Source organism: Pongo pygmaeus, chromosome 15 (genome assembly GCF_028885625.2).
Source record: "Pongo pygmaeus isolate AG05252 chromosome 15, NHGRI_mPonPyg2-v2.0_pri, whole genome shotgun sequence".
NCBI lineage: Eukaryota > Metazoa > Chordata > Mammalia > Primates > Hominidae > Pongo > Pongo pygmaeus.
This window is the reverse complement of record NC_072388.2, coordinates 40,959,887-40,981,635: the sequence shown is the minus strand read 5'-3', so window position 1 is coordinate 40,981,635 and position 21,749 is coordinate 40,959,887. Positions and strand designations below refer to the sequence as shown.

Below are 21,749 nucleotides of genomic sequence, written 5' to 3'. Positions count from 1 at the left end.
TTTTTGCTTTATTTTTTATTGTAATATTTTACTGGAAAACAAATACACAATTTGGAATGGATTTGTGGCAGATTGTGCCATCAGCAGATTATCTTCCAGTAGCTAACAACAGTGTAAAAAGCAAGTAAAGGAAGAGAAAATGTTTCCAGTACAAGACCAGCAGTATGAAAAAATCGTATATAAAAACCTGAATAATACACCTTTTTTGCAATAGTGCAACTTTTAAGTACATACTGTTAACTGTTTATAGTCTACACAGTTACAACTTCATGCTTCAACAACAACATGCTCACAGTTCCTAAAGAAACCTACTTTATAAGAAGGCATAACCTAGATATTCCTTCATTTGACTGACTCCATCTAATTTTAGATGTGCAGAAGGGCTTAGATATATATTCAAGTGTAAGCCACATACAACATATTACTTGATCAATATTCTAAAATCAGGTTACAGGACAATGACATTAAGAGAAGGGAAGAAAACATGGGAGGAATGAAGTCCTAACTACTATACATGCATATTGTGTTATTTTTTGACAGTAGTGAAAAACTTTTACAGGTAAGTTACAAAGAAAAGGCAAATAAACAATTTTGTACAAGAAATGTAACACATTCTGCACAATATCCACTTTGCCGTCATCATTTTGTACAAACTCTCCATATTTTACTTGACCATCACCATCAATATCTGCTTCCCTGATCATCAATATCTGCTTCCCTGATCGCCTTGGTATCTGTTAACTTCTTTCTAAGATTTATCAGAGGGTGAAGCTCTGTTACACTAATATAACCATTGCCAAACACATGGAATGCTTCCCTAATTTCTTTTTCACTGTCTGGGTCTTTCATTTGTCTTGCCATCATTGTCAGAAATTCAGGAGAGTCAATTGTGCCCTTACCATCGGCATCTACTTCACTAATCATATCCTCTGCTTCTGTTGGATTCGACCCAAGAGACTTCATTACACTTCTCAATTGCTTTATTGTTACAGTTCCATCATCATCCTTGTCAGATAGTGAAAACATTTTTTGAATTCTGCAACCTGCTCTCCCATCAATTGGTCATCTATGCTGCAAGCACTACTGGTTTCACAGACGCAATCATACAACCTTATGGCTGGCTGGCTGACTCACTCCACTCGGACTCGTTTTTTTGTTTTATTTAGCTTTCCATTGCTTTTGTTTCCTCATTTTCCTAAGGTGGAAACTTAGATGATTGATTTGAAATCTCTATTCTTTTCTAACATATGTTTTTAATGTTACTCATTTCTCTTTAAGCACTGCTTTTGCTGCATCCTACAAATTTTTATATTTTAAATTCATTTTCATTTAGTTAAAATTGTTTTTTTAAATTTCTCTTGATATTCCTTTAGCCATATGTTATTTAGGAGTGTATTATTTAATCTCCAAATATGCAGCATAGAAAACATTTAAAAATAATTATAAAAATGTGTTATTTTGTATTTAACCAAGAGCAAATTCCAGATAAACTGTTGCATATACGTAAATATTTAATATGCAAATGATGAAAAAATATACAAAAATATTTACCTGTTTTTAGGATAAGGAAAGATATCCTAATCATAGATAAGCAATAATTATCTATAGTAAAAATTGATAGGTTTTTAAAAGATTTAAATTAACGTCAATCTTAATGGCAATAGAAGTCAGAGTAGTGGGAGTGGGTTAGGTTTGGGCTGAGGCACAAGAGGGATTTCTAGAACACAAATTATATTCTATTCCTTTACTTTGGTAATGGTCGCATCACTGTTCATTTTCTGATAATTTATCAACATGCTCATTTCTAATTGTGCACCTTTCTATATGCATAATGTGTTTTAATAAAATGTATACAAATTTGGTAGATCAAGATAACTATAAAATAATCACTGGCAGAAAATGGAATTGTGATATGTTTTATAGAATATGTTAATATTAGTATGATAGAGTTATGTTAATCATTAAGAAAACCATAACCACCTAAGATGATACATAGTTATAAACTATACATAAACAAATTACAGAAAAATTGAAAATGCAAAGACATATATACATATTCAACATCACTTGTAAACAAAAGAAAAAATTATACAATTTAAAACAAACATTACTTTTGCATTTAAAATTGGGAAAATATAACAAAAATTATATAAAAACATGGATAATTAGCATGTTAAAAAATGATCATTTATATACTGGAGTTTGAAAATTACTACACTTTAAGAAAGAAAAAATGTGTGAAGCATAGAATATAAAACAGTATGATGATAAGCTAGAAGTAAGGAGATGAAATGTATGTGTTGCATATGCAGAGAAATAAACGTTATGTAAACATGCATTAACACAAGTGATTATAAATAAGCAATAAGCTTATTTATAAAGTTTAAGTAATTATTATTTAATTATATATAGTTTTTTAGCCATAAAAAGGCATTTTTCGATTTTATATCCAAGTGTGTTAAATAGTAAGATATAGTGTAAGCAAAAGTAGCTACAAATTTTAAAATGTAAGGTTAGTTTCCATTAAAGATTCTCATCCAAATCAACCTTGCCACTTATTCCAGTCTTTGATATATTCCAAGTATTAGGTCAATTATTCCTTGATTGTCTTTTACTTAATATCTAATATTGCAATGCATATTACATACGAAGCATAAAAGTAAAAATAATGAACCAAGAAACATTTGTTAAGGCCACAAAAACAATTTTGGAAGACAACTGAGTCACATTCAAAGTCAGTGCCAAATATGAATCCAGCACAGATAGAACAGTTAACAACTGAGTAAGATAAGCCCAAAAGATGATGACAAAATGGGCAATAATAAGAAAATTTCTAACAAGATACACTTCGTGTTAAAATGTATTAAATATCTTTTTTAAAAATTGACTATTTGTATGAAAATACAACAAATGTTAAATATGGATACTGAATAACTCCATAATTAAGCATATAAAAAGTAGAAATGTTTGCCAATTATTTAATAAAGTCAGAGTAAATATAGTATAAAAATTCGCTTTATAAATCAGTACATTTTATTATCAATATTTTCTATAAAATCCTCTAACAATTATAGTCCAATCTTACTTATAGGTACAAAATGTTTAATAAAACATTTGCAAACAGACTATAGGTGTATTAAATAAATAAACACTCTGATTGAAGTATTTATTACAGAAAGTTGTTGGTATAAGGAGATATATCAACAAAATCCATTGCTCCAAAAAGACAATACTTTTGGTTTTAAAGAATTATTTATTGCAATAATTGCTTAAGTTATGTCTTATACGTTTTTTCTGAATGTCTTGACTTCATTCATTTTTCCCCCCACTACTTGATATAAAATGTTGGATATGATTTGCGTGGTTTTACTTTAGTTTTATCAAACAGCAACAGTGGTAATCCCAAATTTTTATTTGAATTAGGTGGTTGGGAGCATTGGTTTTGAAATCCAAGCTAGATGCTTGCCTTTTGCTTTTGCAAATTTTTTCAGCACTTTTTTTTTGTTTTGTGTGTGTGTCAATTTCTTCATTTGTCTTATAAATTTTTTCCTTCCCAATAAGTTCATTGTTATTTACATTTTAAAAAGAATTGTTTATTTAATCAGTGTTTTCAATTGTAGCAGTTGTTCAAAATATTTTACTCCAAGTCTTAATGTTCTCTTCAAATTTGAAAATATATTTTATAATTTACTTGTCTTTCTTCTATGTTTTCTTTTATTACATTTGTCTCTTTTATTTGAAGAACCTGTTCTTCGTCTTAGCTATCAGTTCTACAAAAGATAGATTTATTTTTCTCATTATAAATTTTCTTTATCTTTTTACATCACCACTCAGGTAGTAAGCATAGTACTCAATAAGGTAATTTTTTAATCCTCAACTTTCTCCCTCCTTCACACTCAAGTAAGACCCTGTGTCTACTATTTCTTTATTTGGGTTCGTATGTACTCAATGTTCTCACTAAGAGAACATGAGATGTTTTGTTTTCTGTCCCTGTGTCACTTCACTTAGTATAATGGCCTCTAGTTTCATCCGTGTTTCTGCAAATGACACAATCTCATTCTAGTTTAATGGCTGCATAGTACAGATGGCAGTGGCAGCCCATCTGGAAAAGCCACTGCCATGTCGCTGACTGCAGTCCGGGAGTCAGAGCCAGGTCTGCCTACTTCATGGAGTTGGCAGGAGGTGGAAACAGGTGAAGCCCCACCCCCTTTCAAGTTAGAAAGGTGGAATTCCCGCCCTTTTGGGCAACTACAGCTGCTCAGTCATGGCTGTGGACCTGGACACGTCTGCATTCTCAGAGGCTTAGGAAGCTACCCCATCCCTGCAGGCTCAGAAGTGTCTGCTCCCACTTCCTGGCCTCTGTGCCCTCCCGGAACCCACTCCAATTTTGGAAGGCAGCTATGCTCACCACTATACCACAAACTCCCCACTCCAATTTTGGAGCAAAGTTTTGGCTGAGCCCGAGTGCTGTCACAGCCTGGTGGGTGTGCATGTGCTCAGGGCATTGCTGACACACCAGCCCCCTGCTGCCTCAGCCCCCTCCAGACTTGGGACACAAAGGAACACAGGAGGGAGGCTGAGGTGGGGCTAAAGGTGATTAGGTGTGAGCCTGCAGGTACCCCTCCAAACTAACAGCCTGGGCACTGTGGGGCACCATAGATGGCAGGTTAATGGCGGCAGGAGGCAGACAGTCTCCTGGGAAGAAAAGGGCAGGTGCCCAGTTAAACCCCACCTTCAGGTCAGGGATGGCCTTGAGACCTTGGGACCAGGCTGCCAGTTCTGCAGATCAGGCTGGTAGTTCTGCAGACCAGAGTGAGAACTTACAGTGCCTTTTCCAGGCCCACCCATGGCTGCCCATGGGCCAATCAGCATGCATTTCTTCCCCTCTGAAGCCCATAACAATCCTGGACTCAACCCCACTCCAGGAGACAACAGAAAGACCTACCTGCAGAGAGAAGTTCCCAACTGTGGGTCTCCTCTCTGCTGAGAGCAGAGCAGGTGATGGGATGACCTTACAGCAGAGAGGAGCTACCCACCATGAGTCTCCTCTGAGCTGTTCTGTTGCTCAACAGAGCATCTCTTTCCCTTGCTCAGCCTCCACTTGTCCATGTACATTATTCTTCCTGAACACGAGACAAAAACTCAGGACCCGCTTAACGGCAGGGCTGAAAGAGCTGTAACACAAACAGGGCTGAAAAACGCCCTTTGATTGCCACTTTGCAGGCAACAAGAAAAAAAGAACAGAAGAGCTGCAGCCCTTTAGGAAGCCCAGACCTAGGAGTTCCCCACGCCAGGACTATGACCCCCTGTTTGGGGCTCTGCAGTTCCTGGCATCTCCAAGCTTCCGAGTGTCACTGTGTTTTATGTTGCCAGCTGTGGAAGCTGTTTGCAGAATGCCTGGTCCCTCTGCAGCCTCACAGGGATCAGGGACCCCTGCTGGTGCCTGGAGCTGCCTACCCCACTGCAGCTGGTGTGCCTGGCTGTGCACAGTGGCCGGACCCCATGCTCACTTGCTCACACATCATTCACCACTCTGTACCTGGCTCACCTTTGGTAGGCATGGGATCCAGGCCAGTAGCATAAGCCAAGCACAGTCTGCCAAGTCAATTAGGTAGAACAAGCCCAGCAGGCCTGAGCAAAACTTGGGCAAAGGTGCCGGCGGCCACAGAGGTTTCCAGCCAGAAGAGGAACACTGCAAGGACCCTGTAACAGTATTCCATGGGGTATATGTACCACGTTTTCTTTATGCAGTCTACCATTGATGGGAATTTAGGTTGATTCCATGTCTTTGCTATTGTGCATAGTGCTGCAATGAACATACACATTAATGTGTCTTTATGGTAGAATGATTTATAATCCTTTCGATATATACCCAATAATGGAATTGCTAGGTCAAATGCATTTTCTGCTTCGAGTTCTTTGAGAAATTGCCAAACTGCTTTCCACAATGGCTTAACCAATTTATATTCCAATCAGAAGTGTAAAAGCATTCCTTTGTCTCTGCAACCTTGCCAGCACCAGCAAGGTTGCACCAGCATTTATTGTTTGACTTAATAATAATGGCCATTCTGACGGATATGAGATAGTATCTCCGTGTGGTTTTGTTTTGCATTTATCTAATGGTTAGTGATGTTGAGCATGTTGAGCATTTTTTAATATTCTTTTTTGCTACATATATGTCTTCTTTTAAAAAGTGTCTGTTAATATACTTTGCCCACTTTTTAATGGGGTTATTTGTTTTGTTCTTGTAAATTTGTTTAAGTTTTTTATAGATTCTGGATACTAGATCTTTGCTAGATTATTAGTTTGCAAATATTTTCTTCCATTCTATACGATTTCTGTTTACTCTATTGAAAGTTTCATTTGCTGTGCTGAAGCTCTTTAATTAGGTCCCCTTTGTCAATTTCTATTTCTGTTGTGATTGCTTTTAATGTCTTTGTCATGAAATATTTGCCAGATCCTATATCCAGAATAATATTTTCTAGGTTACCTTTCAGGATTTTAATAGCTTTAGCATGTACATCTAAGTTTTTATTCCACTGTGAGTTACTCTTTGTGTGTAATGTAAGGAAGGGGTCCAGTTTCAATTGTCTGTATATGGCTAGCCAGTTAGCCCAGCTCCATTTATTGAGTAGGGAGTCATTTGCTCATTTATTTTTATTTCAGTTTTGTGAAAGATCAAATAATTGTAGGTGTGCAGCGTTATTTCTGAGCTCTTTATTCTGTTCCATTGGTTATGTGTCTGTTTTTGTACAACTACCATGCTGTTTTGGTTACTGTAGCCTTGTAGTATAGTTCGAAGTTGGGTAACAGCTTTGTTCTTTTTGCTTAGGATTCCCTTGGCAATTCAAGCTATTTTGGTTATATACAAGTTTTAAAAATTCTTTTTCTGATTATGTGAAGAATATCATTGGTAGTTTCATAAGAATAGCATTAAATCTGTCAAATTGCTTTGAGCGGTGTCATCATTTAAATATAACATTGATTCTTTCTAACCATGAGCATGAAATGTTTTTCCATTTGTTTATGCAAATTTTAATTTATTTCAGCAGTGTTTTGTAATTCTCATTGTAAAGATCTTTCACCTCTCAGGTGGCTATATTCCTAGATATTTTATTCTGTTCATGGCTATCAGGAATGGGATTGTGTTTTGATTTAGTTCTCAGCTTGGAAGTTGTTGGTGTATAGAAATGCTACTGATTCTCGCACATTGATTTTTTATCCTGAAGCTTTGCTGAAATTGTTTATCAGGTCAAAGAGATTTGGGGCAAAGGCTATGGGATGTCTGCAAAAAGGGATAGTTTGACCTCCTTTCTTCCTATTTGGATATATTTTATTTATTTCTTTTGGCTGTAGCTCTGGCCAGGACTTCCAGTGCTATGTTGAATAAAAGTGGTGAGAAAGAGCATTCTTGTCTGTTCTGGTTTTCAAGGGAAATTCTTCCAGCTTTTGCCCATTCAGTATAATGTTGGCTATGGGTTTGTCATAAATGGCTCTTATTATTTTGAAGCATGTTCCTTTAATGCCTAATTTGTTAAGGGTTTTTAATAAGAAGGGATGTTTAATTATATTAAAAGTCTTTTCTGCATCTATTGAGATGATCATTTTTTTTTTGGTCTTTAGTTCTGTTTATGTGATGAATCACATTTATTGATTTGTGTATGTTGAACCAATCTTGCATACCAGGGATAAAGCCAACTATTTCCTGGTATATTAGCTTTTTGATGTGCTGCTGGATTCAGTTTGCTAGCATTTTGTTGAGTATTTCTGCATCTATGTTCATCAAGGATATTGGCCTGAAGTTTGTTGTTGTTGTTGTTGTTGTGTCTCTGACTGGTTTGGTATCAAGATGATGGTGGCCTCATGAAATGGGTTAGGTCTCACAGAATTCTCAATTCTTTGGGATAGTTTCAGTAGGAATGGCACCAGGTCTTCTTTATACGTCTGGTAGAATTCAGCTGTAAATCCATCTGTCCTAGACTTATTCTGGTTGGTAGACTTTTTATTACTAATTCAATTTTGCAAATCATTATTAGTTTGTTCAGGGATTCAATTTCTTTTTGTTTCATTATTGGGAGGTTATGTGTTACCTGAACTTTATCCATTTCTTCTGGGACTTCTTGCTTGGGTGCATAGAGGTGTTCCTAATTGTTTCTGAGGGTTTTTTTGTATTTCTATTGGGGCAATGTTAATGTTCCCTTTGCCATTTCTGATTGTGTTTATTTGGATCTTCTCTCTTTTTTGATTAGTCTAGCTAGAGGTCTATCTTATTTATTCATTCACAAAAGCAATTTGTGGATTCATTGATTTCTTACTATGTTTTGTTGTATGTGTCTCAATTTCCTTCACTTCACCTCTGATATTAGTAATTTTTTCTTCTCCTTGCTTTAGGGTTCATTTGCTCCTGTTTCTCTAGTTCGTCTAGATGTGATGTCAGGTTGTTGGTTTTAGCTCTTTCTAACATTGTGATGTTGGCATTTAGCACTATAAAGTTCCCTCTTAAGACTGTTTTAACTGTGTCCTAGAAAGTCTGACATCTTGTGTCTTTGTTCTCCTTTGTTTCAAATAATTTGTTGATTTCTGCCTTAAATTCATTGTTTACCCAAAGGTCATTTAGAATCAAGCTGTTTAACTTCCATGTAATTGTAGGGTTTGAGTGATTTTCTTAGCATTAATTTCTATTTTTATTGTGCTATAGTCTGAGAATGTGATTGGAATGGTTTAGGGTTTTCTTTTCTTTGTTTTTTCCTGAGGATTCTTTCACATCCAATTGTCTGGGTGATTTCAGAATATTTGCCATGTGGTGATGAAAAGAATATATAATCTGTTGTGTTTGGTTGGACAGGTCTGTAGATGTCCATTATATCCATTTGGTCAAGTGTTGAGTTCAGGTCCTGAATATCTTAATTAATTTTATGCCTCAATGATATGTCTAATACTGTAAGTAAAATGTCAAAGTCTCCCACTGTTACTTTGTGAAAATCGAAATTTCTTTGTAGGTCTCTCCGTTAGCCACGGTTCTCTAGAGGGACAGAACTGACAGGACAGATGTACATATAAAGGGGAGTTTACTAAGGAGTATTGACTCACATGATCGCAAGGTGAGGTCCCACAATAGGCCATCTGCAAGCTGAGGAACAAGGAAGCCTGTCCAAGTCCCAAAACCTCATAAGTAGGGAAGCCAACAGTGCAGCCTTCAGTCTGTTGTCAAAGGTCCAAGAGTCCCAAAGCTGAAGAACTTGGAATTCAGTGTTCGATGGCAGGACACATCCAGCATGGGAGAAAGACAGAGTCAAGAAAACTCAGCAAGTCTGCTCTTTTCATTCCCGCTTTTATGCTGACAGCTGATTAGATGATGTCCACCCAGATTGAGGGTGGATCTGCTTCTCCCAGTCCACTGATTCAAATGTGAATCGCCTTTGGCAACACCCTCACAGACACACCCAGGAACAATTCTTTGCATCCTTCAATCCAATCAAGTTGACACTCAATATTAACAATCACAGTCTCTAAGAACTTGCTCTATAAATCTAGGTGCTCCTGTGTTGGGGCTCCTTTTTGAATTGAACCCTTTACCATTATGTAATTCTTTTCTTTGTCTTTTTTTTTTTTAATCTTTGTTGGTTTTAAGTCTGTTTTGTCTGAAATAAGAATAGCAACCCTTGCTTTTTTCTTTCTTTCTTTTTTATTTTTCTTTATCTGCTTGGTAGATTTTTCTCCATCCCTTTACTTTGAGCTTATGAATGTCATTGAATGGGCAGTAAGTCTCTTGAAGACTGTCTATCATTGATCTTGGTTCTTTATCCAGCATGCTACTCTATGCCTTTTAATTGTGGCATTTACCCCATTTACTTTCAAGGTTAATATTGTTATGTGTGAGTTTGATCCTTTTCTTGTGTTGTTAGCTGGTTATTATGCAGACTTTTCTGTATGGTTGCTTTATACAGTCAATGGTTTTTGCAGTGGCTGGCAACAGCCTTACTTTTCCATATTTGGCACTCCTTTTAAGGCCCCTTGTAAGGCAGGTCTGGTGGCAATGAACTTCTTTAGTATTTCTTGTCTGAAATGGATCTTATTTCTCTTTCACTTTTGAAGCTTACTTTAGCTGGATATGCAATTATTGGTTGAAAATTCTTTTTTGTAAGTATGTTGAGCATAATCCCCCAATCTCTTCTGGCTTGTTGCATTTCTGCCGAACATTTTGCTGTCAGCCTGATGAGGTTCCCTTCGAAGATTACCTGCCCCTTCTCTCTAGCTAGCTTTAACAATTTTTCATTCATTTTGACCTTGGAGAGTCTGAAGATGATGTGTCTTGTGAATGTTTTTTATTTTTGTTATTTAGTGTCCCTCAGGGCATCTCTGCATTTCCTGAATTTGAATGTTGGCCTCTCTAGAAAAGTTGGAGAAATTTTCATGGATGAAATCCTGAAATATATTTTCCAAATGACTTGTTTTCCCACATCTCTTCCATGGAAGCCAATGAGTCATAGATTTGGTCTCTTTACATAATCCCATATTTTTTAGAAGGTTTTTGTTTTTTTTTTTTTGTCTAAATGAGTTAGTTCGGAAAGCCAGTCTTCCAGCTCTGAGATTCTTTCCTCAGCTTGGTGTATTCTGCTATAATACTTGCAATTACATTATGAAATTCTTGTAATATGTTTTCCATACTCTATCAGATCAGGTTTGTTATTTCTTATTATGGCCATTTTGTCTATCAGCTCCTATATCTTTCTATTGTAATCCTTGGATTCTGTGTCAACTTTCTCCTGAATCTCAATGATATTCATTCCTACCCATATTTGGAATTGTATTTCTGTCATTTCTGTCATTTAAACCCGATTAAGTATCCATGTTGGGGAACTGTTGCAGTCATTTGGAGGAAAAAAGACATTTTACGTTTTTGAGTTGCCAGGGTTCTTGCGCTGGTTCTTTCTCATCTCTGTGGGCTGATATAGCTTCAACTATGTTGTAATTTGAGTACAGTCAGTTGGCATTCTTTCTGCATGTTTTAAGAATACTGAGGCTTTGTGTGGGATCTTTATCTGTAGCTGAGTTATTGTCCTTGATTTCCCAGAGGAGTATATTAGCAAAGTATTTTTGGTGTTGAAGCTTGGGCTGGGATCCAGTAGATGGTGTTTCAGCATAATGGCCAGAAGGTAGGCTCTACCTCAGCCATGTGGCTCTTCTGTATTTCTTCTTGATTGCAGCCATGCTCCCTCTCAATGCTCTAAAAGTGTGGGCTCCTCTCCCTCTCAAGGGCTGGCTGCTGATCTCGGCTTGGCACTCCTAGGTTGCACACCACTACCCTGGGGCAAGCTCAGGCTTTATGTTTCTTCCCCAGCTTGGAGACAACAGGGGAAGGGACCTTGGCAGTGGCTATGCCAGATGGTGTTTCACTTGTCTTTTGGGGCTCCACCCCAGAGAAATGCAGAACTACTGCCAGTTAGTGCATTTGGCCTAGGATGGGGTGGCTGCATTGAGGGCTCAAGCTGGGGAGCCTTGCCTGGTGATGACTGAGGTGGGGGGCACTTATTGGGGGACTGACTGGCCTCTTCTCCTTAGGGTGGCTGCGGCTTGCTGGATGTGTGGTTAAAGCACTCAGGGACTCAGGGTCTTTGGTTCTTTCTCAGTCTGAGGGCAGGAAGGACAGTACCACTGCAGCAGCAGTGGCAGAGAGGCTACTGGTTGCCTTCGAGAGCTCCACCTCAGAAAAATGCAGAGCCGCTGTTACCAGGGATGTTTAGCCAGAGGGTAGGACAGCTGCACTACTGGCACTGGTGATCTGAGTTGGGACCCCCACTGCTGAAGAGTGTTGGGTTCTGGATCACAGCAATGAGAGACTGGGCTACTGTCTTGTGTGGTGACTGTGTCATGCTAGCAGTGCAAGTGAAGCCCTCAGGCCCTTTGTTTCTTCTCCAGGTCAAGAGCAGCAGGGCAGAACCACCATCATGGCAGTGCCAGAGAGGTGATCAGTTGTCTCTGGGAGCCCCTTCCCCAGGAAACACAGAGCCACTAGCAGTGGAAATCCTCAACTAGGGTGGAAGAGCTGTTCTGCTGTCCCAAGCCACGGGCCCTGCTTGTTAAAGAGTTGGGGTGGGAGGCTTATAAGGAAGAGAGACTGGGCTCCTCTTCACATGGCGCCTGCAGCATGCTGGGGGTTCTAATGGAGCCTGGACCAGGCCTATTTTTCCTTTCCCAGCCCAAGGGCAGTAAGGGAGGTACCACTCAGCTGAAATGACAACAGGGCTATGGGTTGTCTCTAGGATTTCATCTTCAGTGAAATGCAGAGCTACCACCAACTCAAGTGTTCAGGAGAGGATAGGGTGATTGTGCAAGGGCCCAGGTCAAGAGCCACTGCCCAGTGAAGAGTAGTGGATGTGGGCATGCTTGTGAAAAACAATCTATCTGCTTTTACATAAGGTCTCTGTGCTGTACTAGGGGTCTGCATCAGTCCCCCACTACTTGCTACCTCCCAAGCCTGAGGGCAATGAGAGGGAGCACTGTGGGGGCAGCATAAATGGTGGCCTACTTGCTCCCTCTGAGAGCTCTTTTGCAGAAAAACACAGAGCTGCTATCAGCCTGAGAGCCAAGGCAAGGAGTTACTGAGGTGCCAGGTTATTAGGCCCTGCTCAGCAAGGAGTAATAGGGATAGGAACGTGCACGGGAAACAGGCTGGTTACTTTTCTGTAAGGTGGCTGCACGTGCTGGGGTTTCATGATAGTTCCTAATTATTGCCTACCCTCCAGAGCCTGAGGACAAGAAGATGGGGCTTGCAAAGCAGCAGAAAATGGTGGCTGCCTCTACCTCTGGAGCTGTGTCCAAGGGAAGCAAGAGCTGCTGCCAGCCTGAGAGCCCAAGCAGTGGATGGCTGAGGTCCCAAGTCAGGAGGCCCTGCCCAGTGAGAAGTAGCAAGGGTCAGAATCTTGTGTGGAAAACAGTCTGGCTACTTTTTTTAAGGCAGCTGCACTGTGCTGGGTGTCTGCAATAGTTCCTAATCGCCGTGAACCTTCCTGAACCTGAGGGTAAGGAGAGGGAGGCTTGCAGAGCAGCAAAAATGGTGGCTGCGTCTGCCTCTGAGAGCTCCATCTCACGGAAGTACAGAGCTGTTCCTGGCCCAAGAACTCAGGCAGGGCTGAAGTGACCTCACTAGCATCCCAGGCTAGAGGACCTTATCCTGCAAAGTGCTGCAGAGGCCTTCAGTCCATCACTGCTCAGCCCCATGCATTTGGCCCCTTTCCTGGGGGAGTAGAGGGAGTCTGGTCTCCTGTGTTAACTGGGCTGCAGCTGCTGGTGCCGTGGTGCCTGGGGATGCAAGGCTCTCAGGACTCCGTGTATGCCTGAGCAAGGGCTCTTCCCATACTCCACGTAGCTCTCCGTGTCAGTCTGGAGGCCCCTGTGGTGGGGCCCATGGATGCATTCCTCCCGACCCCAGGAATGCAGAGTTCCATGGCAGAATTTTGGGTCCCTGAAGACTCTTACTCACTGTTTCTGTGTAGTGGGCAGACATCCCCTGCTCCATGCCACTTCTAGGTGGACAGTTGTCCTGTCTTGCTCTTCTCTGTTCTCCATAGGTCACGCTGTTTCCCTGATGAATCATAGTGTGTCAGCATGTCTGTTCCAGTTGAAGAACTAGTGTCCACTCATTACTCTTCATTTTCTCGGCGAGAGCCAAGCACACACGCTGTTTCTAGTCAGCTATCTTGGCCTGACATTTGCTATTTTCCAGTTTACGTAAGGCAGTCCTTATTCATGCAACAATTCCTAAAATATCTGAGTAATTTTCTTCCTTCCTCAAAGTTTCAGTATTAGTTTCTAGCAATACTTTATTATTGATATAAGAAAGTTATAAACATGTTATTTTAGAAATTAAAATATGGTATAGATTATGAACAATATTTGTAAGTGGTACATGGGTACATGATGCTTGAGAAAATGCATTTCTCATTGTTAAGGTACAACGTTATAACCATGCACAGTTATTTATGAAAACATTAAATAATTCAAGTTCCTTAAGTCCTTCATGATTTACTTTTATCTCCTTGACCTACCAGAGTACTATAGTAATGCATAACATTTGAATACTACTCAGATGTTTCCTTATATTTCTAACAATGCTTTCTTTTTATGGAATAATTCTATATAATTCTATGTGTAGTGTTTCACGGCTCTCATGGTTCTACCTTGTATCAATATGCAATTAATGTTTTTGTACAATTTTTTTATTTGGGTAATAATACCTAACATGAGACCTACCTTCTTAAATGTTGAGGTACACATACAACATTGTTAACTAGAATGATATCGTACAACAGATCTCTAGAAGTTACCCATCTTGGATAACTTAAACTTTGTAGCCTCTGAGTAGCAATGCCCCATGTCCTCCTCCCTCCAGCCCCTGACAATCACCATTCTACATTCTACTCTTTGCCTCTGTGAGAGTTGACTACTTTAGGTAGCTCATATAAGTGGAATCAGGCTGTATGTGTCATTCTGTGACTGCTTATTTCACTTAGAATAATGTCCTACAGGTGTTTCCATGTTGTTGCATATAGAAGGATTTCCTTCTTTATTAAGGTGGAATATTATTCTATTTACCTGGAATATTATATATATGGAATATTATTTAACTTCAATAAAGAATGGATAAAGAAAATGTGATTATTTATTCATTCACACATTGATGGACATTCAGGTTGTTTATGTATCTTGTCCATTGTGAATAATGCTGCAATGAACATGGGAGTACCTGTTGTGAGATGATTTCAATTCTTTTGAAAATATATCTAGAAGTGTGATTGCTGGATAAATGATAGCTCTATGTTTAAGTTTCGAAGAACCGCCATACTTTTCTATACTTTTTTCTATAGCAGTTGTAACATTTTACATTCTCACTGATAGTGTTCAATGGTTCTAATTTCCTCACAATGCTTGCCAACCCTTACCTTTAAAAAAAAATAGCCATTCTAACTGGTGTGAGCTGATATCTCTTGTGGTTTAATTTTCATTTCTGTGGTGATTAGTGACAATGAGCAACTTTTCATACACTTGTTGACCATTTGTTTTCTTTGGAGAAATAACCATCAACATAATTTGTCTTCTTTTAATGAAGTTATTTGATTTTCTTTTGCTATTGAGCTGTAAGAGTTTCTTACTTGTTTTGCATATTAATACCTTATCAGTTATATGGTTTACAAATATTTTGTCAGATTTCTTCGGTTGCCTTTTCACTCTGTTGTTTTTTTTTTTTTTTTTTTTTTTTGCTGTGCACAGCTTTTTAGTTTGATGTTGTCCTACTTGTGTATTTTTAATTTTGTTTTTTGTGCTTTTGGTGACATATCAAAGAAACTATGCTGAGGCCAATATCATGAAGCTTTTCCTCTATGTTTTCTCTAGGAGCTTTATAGTTTTAGGTTTTACAAATGTGTATTTTGAAAACTATAGGGCATTGATGAAATAAATTAAAGAAGAGACAAGTAAATGGAGAGACACACAGTATTCATAGATTAGAAGACTTGATATTGTCAAAACACCTATGTTACCCAAAGCAGTCTTCAGACTCAATAAAATTCTTATCAAAACCCAACGTCATTTTCACAGGAACAGAAAAAAATACTAAATATTACATGGAACTACAAAATATCTGAACACCCACAGCAGTCTTAAAAAAGAACAGCAAAGTTGGAGGTACCACACTGCTGGATTTCAAAATATATTACAAAGCAACAGTAATTATAGCAGTGTGGCAATGGAATAGAATAGAGAGCTCAGAAAGAAACCCATGCATATACAGTCAACTGATCTTCAGCTTGGGTGCCAAGAATACTCAATGGGGAAGAGATAGTCTTTTCAATAAATGTCATTGAGAAAACTAAATCTCCTCATGCAAAAGGATGAAATTAGACACTTATATTACATTATACACAAAAGTAAAGTCAAAAGAGATTACAGATTTGGACACATAGCTTTTCTGAGCCATAGCTTTCTCATGTATAAATTTTTTCATCTCTGCAATGTGGGTATGGGTAGTACAAAGTGTATACAGAGCCATAAATATATTTACTGTATATATATGTATTATGTCAGGCAGTGCTTTGGAAAATAATAAACTAGAAGGAAGGATAAAGAGGATGTCTAAGAGGTGGTAGTATGCTATTTTATAATGTTGGTCTGGCAGTATATCTACAATAGTACAACATTTGAGAAGAAGTCAGTAAGAAATAAGAGGAGTAATGTATGTTATGCTCCTAACATGAGTTCTGCTTTATTGCAGGAATTCAATGTTTGACACTTACTTTTGTGCTGTAGATTGCATTAATATTATTATCCCTATATTGAATTTAATACCTGTGCTTTATTTTTGTTTGCATAATTTTATGATTTCATAGTTATTTAGCTTTTTATTTCTTGAGTTTAATTTTTTCAATCTACCTGGGAAAGTAAGGAAAAGGGGGGAGTAAAGAGAAGCGATCATATACTTTATTGAGGCAAATGTATGTGTGTGTGTGTGTGTGTATATATATTGAGAGAGAGAGGGAGAGAGAGAGTGCAAGAGACAGAGACAGAAACAGAAGGAGACAGAGACATCTATCTTACAAATATTTCCAAATACAGTTCCTAATACAGTAGAACCCCTCAGATATTTCTTTTATAAATGGCATGAAACAAAAATGTCAGAATGGGGATAGTGAGAACAATATGGAAAATAAAGAAAGAAGACTTACAAATTCTAGGAAATTATTTTAGGGAATTTATGAATGAAACTGTGTGCATATTTCATCCTGCCATGAGGTTTATATTAAAATAACATTTATTTTTATCATTTTGAAAATCATTTAAAAATTTTAGTCAAAGCAAAAATTATTAGTAATCTCATCACCAAGAGGTAATCCTGGTTACTATTTTACTCTATTTACTTTCTTCTGTTTTTCTTTTGTTTGTTTGTTTTCTAAGAATGTATCTAGCACAGGGCCATTCACTTTGTCATCATTAGACAATTTTATTTTTACTACTCATTATTGTTATGGAATACAAATTTGTGTTTCCCCAAAATTCATATGTTCAAGTCCTAAATCTCAATTGGATGCTTTTAGGAGATAGAGCCTTTGAGGAGTAATTATGTATAGAGAATAGAGCCCTCATGACTGAATTTGTGTCCTCATATCAGAGACTCAAGAGAGCTTGTTTCCTCTCTCTCTCTCTGCTTTCTGCCATGGGAGACTATAAGAAGAATATCACCATCTGGAAACCAGTGGGCAGGCCTTCACCAGGCATCAGATCTGCCAGCATCAAGATTTTGGACTTCTCAGCTTCCAGAACTATGAGAAATAAATGTTTGTTGCTTAAGCCAACAAGTTATGGTAATTTTTTATAACAACCTGCACTAAGACAATTATTATTATTATTATTATTATTATTATTATTTTTAGATAGAATCTTGCTCTGTCACCCAGGCTGGAGTGCAGTGGCACGATCTCAACTCACCCCAACCTCCGCCTCCCAGGTTCAAGCGATTCTTCTGCTTCAGCCTCCCGAGTAGCTGGGATTACAGGCATGTGCCACCATGCCCGACTAATTTATTTTTTTTTTTTTGTATTTTTAGTAGAGTCAGGGTTTCACCATGTTGGTCAGCTGGTCTTGAACTCCTGACCTCAGGTAATCCACCTGCCCCAGCCTCCCAAAATGCTGGGATTACAGGCGTGAGCCACTGCGCCCAGCCAAACTAAGAGAATTATTAAAGTCACTAAAACATCTGTAGGGCAGAGAATCTTTGTAAAATTATCAAGTCTTTTATTCTACATCTTTCATTAATGAATTTAACAAAGATAACAAATGCAGAAATATAGATAGATGATAGATAGATAGATAGATCAATCAATCTGTTTTCAGAAATGGGAATTTATGTATACCATTCTGGTTACATTATTATGGGAATGTGTTTCCAGATAAAAATTTGAAATACAACAACCAGCTGGGTATAGTGGTTCACTCCTATAAACCTAGCATTTTGGGAGGCTGAGGCACGTGGATCACTTGAGCCCAGGAGTTCAAGACCAGCCTGGGCAAAATGGCGAAACTCTGTCTCTACAAAAAATACAAAAATTAGCTGGGCATGGTGGCATGTGCTTGCAGCCCCAGCTACCCAGGAAACTGACGGTGGGTGATCACTTGAGCCTGAGAAGTTGAGGCTGCAGTGAGCCGTGATTGTGCCACTGTATTCCAGGCTGGGTGACAGACTAAGATTCTGTCTCCAAACAAATAAATAAATAAACAACTAAAAAAGTGTGGGAGAATTATTTTAGAGACACATTCATTAATGAACAAAGCTTTAAAATACAAGTATTCATTAATAATCTTCCAAATTTGAATGACAATAGTATAGGCTCAAATGTGCAGATAAAAACGTTAAAAAGTGCTTAAGTTGTTTACATCATTTTCTTTCATTTTGTAGACCTCTCTTTAATTTGCGTAATTCTACACAATAAATAGTTACAAGTTTATATGGTAAATTGTTGTCTTCTATTAGGAAAGTTTAATACCTAATGATTGCAAAGAATGCCTTTACCACTCTGAAGATAGCTCAGTTTTCCAAGATTGTACCTCTTACCTCCTTTCCACACCTCACTTATCCAACTGTGTTAATGTATTCAGACCTAGGGTATTTTGCTGTTCAAAGAATGTTTTTCTTGATTAATAAGCCCATGGTATAAACAAAGTCTGCTAACAACCCCTCTAACTTGGTGACACACAGCTGCAAATTCTCCTCTGAGGATCTGGTCAGAGATTGGTTTGGGGCTTTGTAAAGGCAGGTCCAGGGAAAGCCTTCCTCTTTAGAGCATGTCACTTACTCCTGAGGTGTGGCCTCTGTGATATTTCATCTGAATGTCAATGTAAACTAGATCTCTCCACTCTAACTGGACAAAAGACAAACCTCCAAAACCTCCAAGCATTGCTGAAATTCTAGTCGATCTGCCTCCTTAAAGCCATCAGCAGACATTGTTTGATAAGCCTCATTTAGTTTCATCCTGTGCATGTGCATTAATAAGACAAGCACTTGTGGGAAATGGCTCAAGTGACTTCTTGTCTCCCCTTCTGCACAGCTCCATCCCCTCCATGGCCTTGAATCTTAGCTACCAGTCATGTCAGCAGCCCTGGAGTTCTCCAATATCTGATTCTTCATCTCAGCAGAACCACTGTGCTCTGGCACCTAGTTCCCCGCCCCATGGTCTAGAAATTAGCCCATTGAGAGAGCCTTGAGAGATCACAGGACTCACCTCAAAAGTTCCCCTTTCCACAGGTTTTCAGTCTTATGCTGTCCTTTGTGCAATTTTCTAAAAAATCAGTCATCTTGTATATTCTTTTTCAAGTTTATATTTGTTTATGGTAGGAGAGCTTTTTTTTTTTTACAAGTTATTGCTCATTCAGTGGCATTAATGAGTTTTAATTTTTAAGCTGTAACAAGATATCATTTCCAGAATTGTAACTATATATCAAAATTTAAAAATATGATATTCTACTTGAAGTGTCTTGTCTCCCAGTGAGCCATATTTTGGAATTCTAGAGGTGGGAGAAGACTTTTCCAACCCAATTAATCTTTAAACAAATTCACATACATAAAACTTTTGTTAATGTTGCCCATAGTTGTCTCACATAAAAATATCCTCTTCAAAAGCTTAGAAATACATTTGAAAATTAATATTTATTCACAGTCATTATTTTAGCTCCATATATGAGAAAGAATTTGATATATATGATACAATGTTGGAATCAGGGAATTAGAATCATATATTTAAAATAAAATCAAAGACTGAGATTATTTAGTTTAAAAAAATTATTTCAAGTCAGGCGCAGTGGTGGGAAGCTGTAGTTCTAGCTACTCAGAAGACTGAGACAGGAGGATCCCTTGACCCCAGGAATTAAAGCTATAATATGCCATGATGGTGCCTAAAAGTTGCCACTGAACTCCAGCCTATTCAACATAGCAAGACTGCCATCTCTTAAAGAAGAAACAAAAAAGAAATCATTTTAAAGTGTGAAGTTTTAAAGACTTTCTACTTTTTTCAAGACATGCAAATATTGTGATATAAAAGAAACAATAACGTTTAATTCCTTGGGAAGAATGTTTGGTACATGATAATAGTTTCACAGATGGAATATTTAGACAAGACTTTGAATGTATTTTATGTACAAATTCAATGCCTTTTACATTTATATAGAATTAAAAACAAATATAATAACATTCTAACTGCCTTTCTATCTTGAAATTTGGAGTACTTCTGACTTAAACAATAAAAAATATTTCAAAGGGGGGCTAAAAAGTACTCTAACACATTAATAATTTTAACTTTATAGAGTCATGCATATATTAATAGAAAATAATATACATAAAATTAATGATCTTGTATGTCAAAAGAGAAAAGGTATTTGTGATTTCTATCCTTTGGTTACCTGTAAATACATGTTTCAGAGAGAGATGCTGAGTCTCTCCTAGAAATTTGAAACCACAAATTTCTTCCAATGTGATTTATTATTGAACAATTTGGGGATAAAATCAATTTTTGTTGTATATCTATAATTTCATTTACAAAAAATGCTAGACAGATATAGAAAATTACACCAAACTAAATTCAGTTATATAGAAATATTGATAATGCATTCCTTTATTGGAGAGTAGAATCACTCTTTCTTTAATTCACAGTGTAACTACCTCATCTGTTGGTTGACAAATCTGGAAACTGAAATTATTACTTTCAACTCAAGCAAAGTTACCTGCCTATTCCAGAATGCATATGTGCATGTTTAGCTGAAATAATGGATTAAAGTGGATCAGTTAGTTCATTTATCATGGGTTTGACTATACAACTAAATAAGTGAAATCAATCTAAAATTCATTAAATAGTGCCATGTTTCAGTTTTGTAGATGAAACCCTAGATGTGAAGCCTGTTACTCCCCACCGCCAAAATATTCTCTAGTCTGTGGAAATTCCCAAACCCCACAAATTTGTGGCACTGCCCTGCTGGATGCTTGTGGTAACTATAGAAGATCATTCTGTTTGATAATGACTCAGTTAGTATTTCATATATGAAAAATAGAAATCTCCTCTTCTATAACCAGACTCTAAACTGGTCCCAATTATTCCAAACTCCTTGCGTTAATTCTTAGACTCATTTCCTCCCCTTGACCTGCGACTTGATCAACATATGGGAAAACTGATGAGATGTCACTCCTGTAATTATGCTGCGTAAGACTGTCATGTCTGTCTTCCTGGAAGACTGTCTCCTTTGTTGACTTTGATGAAGCAAGTGGTCATGTTGGGGAAGGTCACATAGCAAAGAATTGAGAGTAGTTTCCAGCCAACTAAGAAGTAGAACTAAGGGTGATCTTTAGCTAACAGCCAGGAAGAAACTGGGGGCACAGTCTGACAGCTGACAAGGAATTTAATGCTGCGAACAACCACATCACCTTGGAAGGGGATCCATCTCCAGTTCAGCCTGTACATGAGAAACCACATCTGGCTGGTATGATTGTAGCTTTGTAAAGGAGCCACCTAAGTGGTGCTTAGACTTATGATTCCACATATGGAAAAACTATGAGATAATAAATGTGTATTTTTTAAAGCTGCTAAGTATGCTAAGTGTAAGGTAATGTTATGGAACAATAGATAATACACCAAACATTCAAAAATGCTTGACAATTTGACAATGATTTAGCCTTACCAAATACATTTCTCAGTATTGTCTTTAACCTAAAT

General features: G+C 37.7%; 1 protein-coding gene across 1 annotated transcript; it reads right to left on the bottom strand.

Moving 5' to 3' along the window:
• Nucleotides 1-649: 649 nt before the first annotated feature.
• LOC129012627 (calmodulin-A-like) lies at nt 650-1,026 on the bottom strand. The gene has a single exon (XM_054448535.2). It carries the CDS (start codon nt 1,024-1,026, stop codon nt 682-684), a length of 345 nt encoding a protein of 114 aa, XP_054304510.1. The 3' UTR covers nt 650-681.
• Between the last annotated feature and the right edge of the window lie 20,723 nt (nt 1,027-21,749).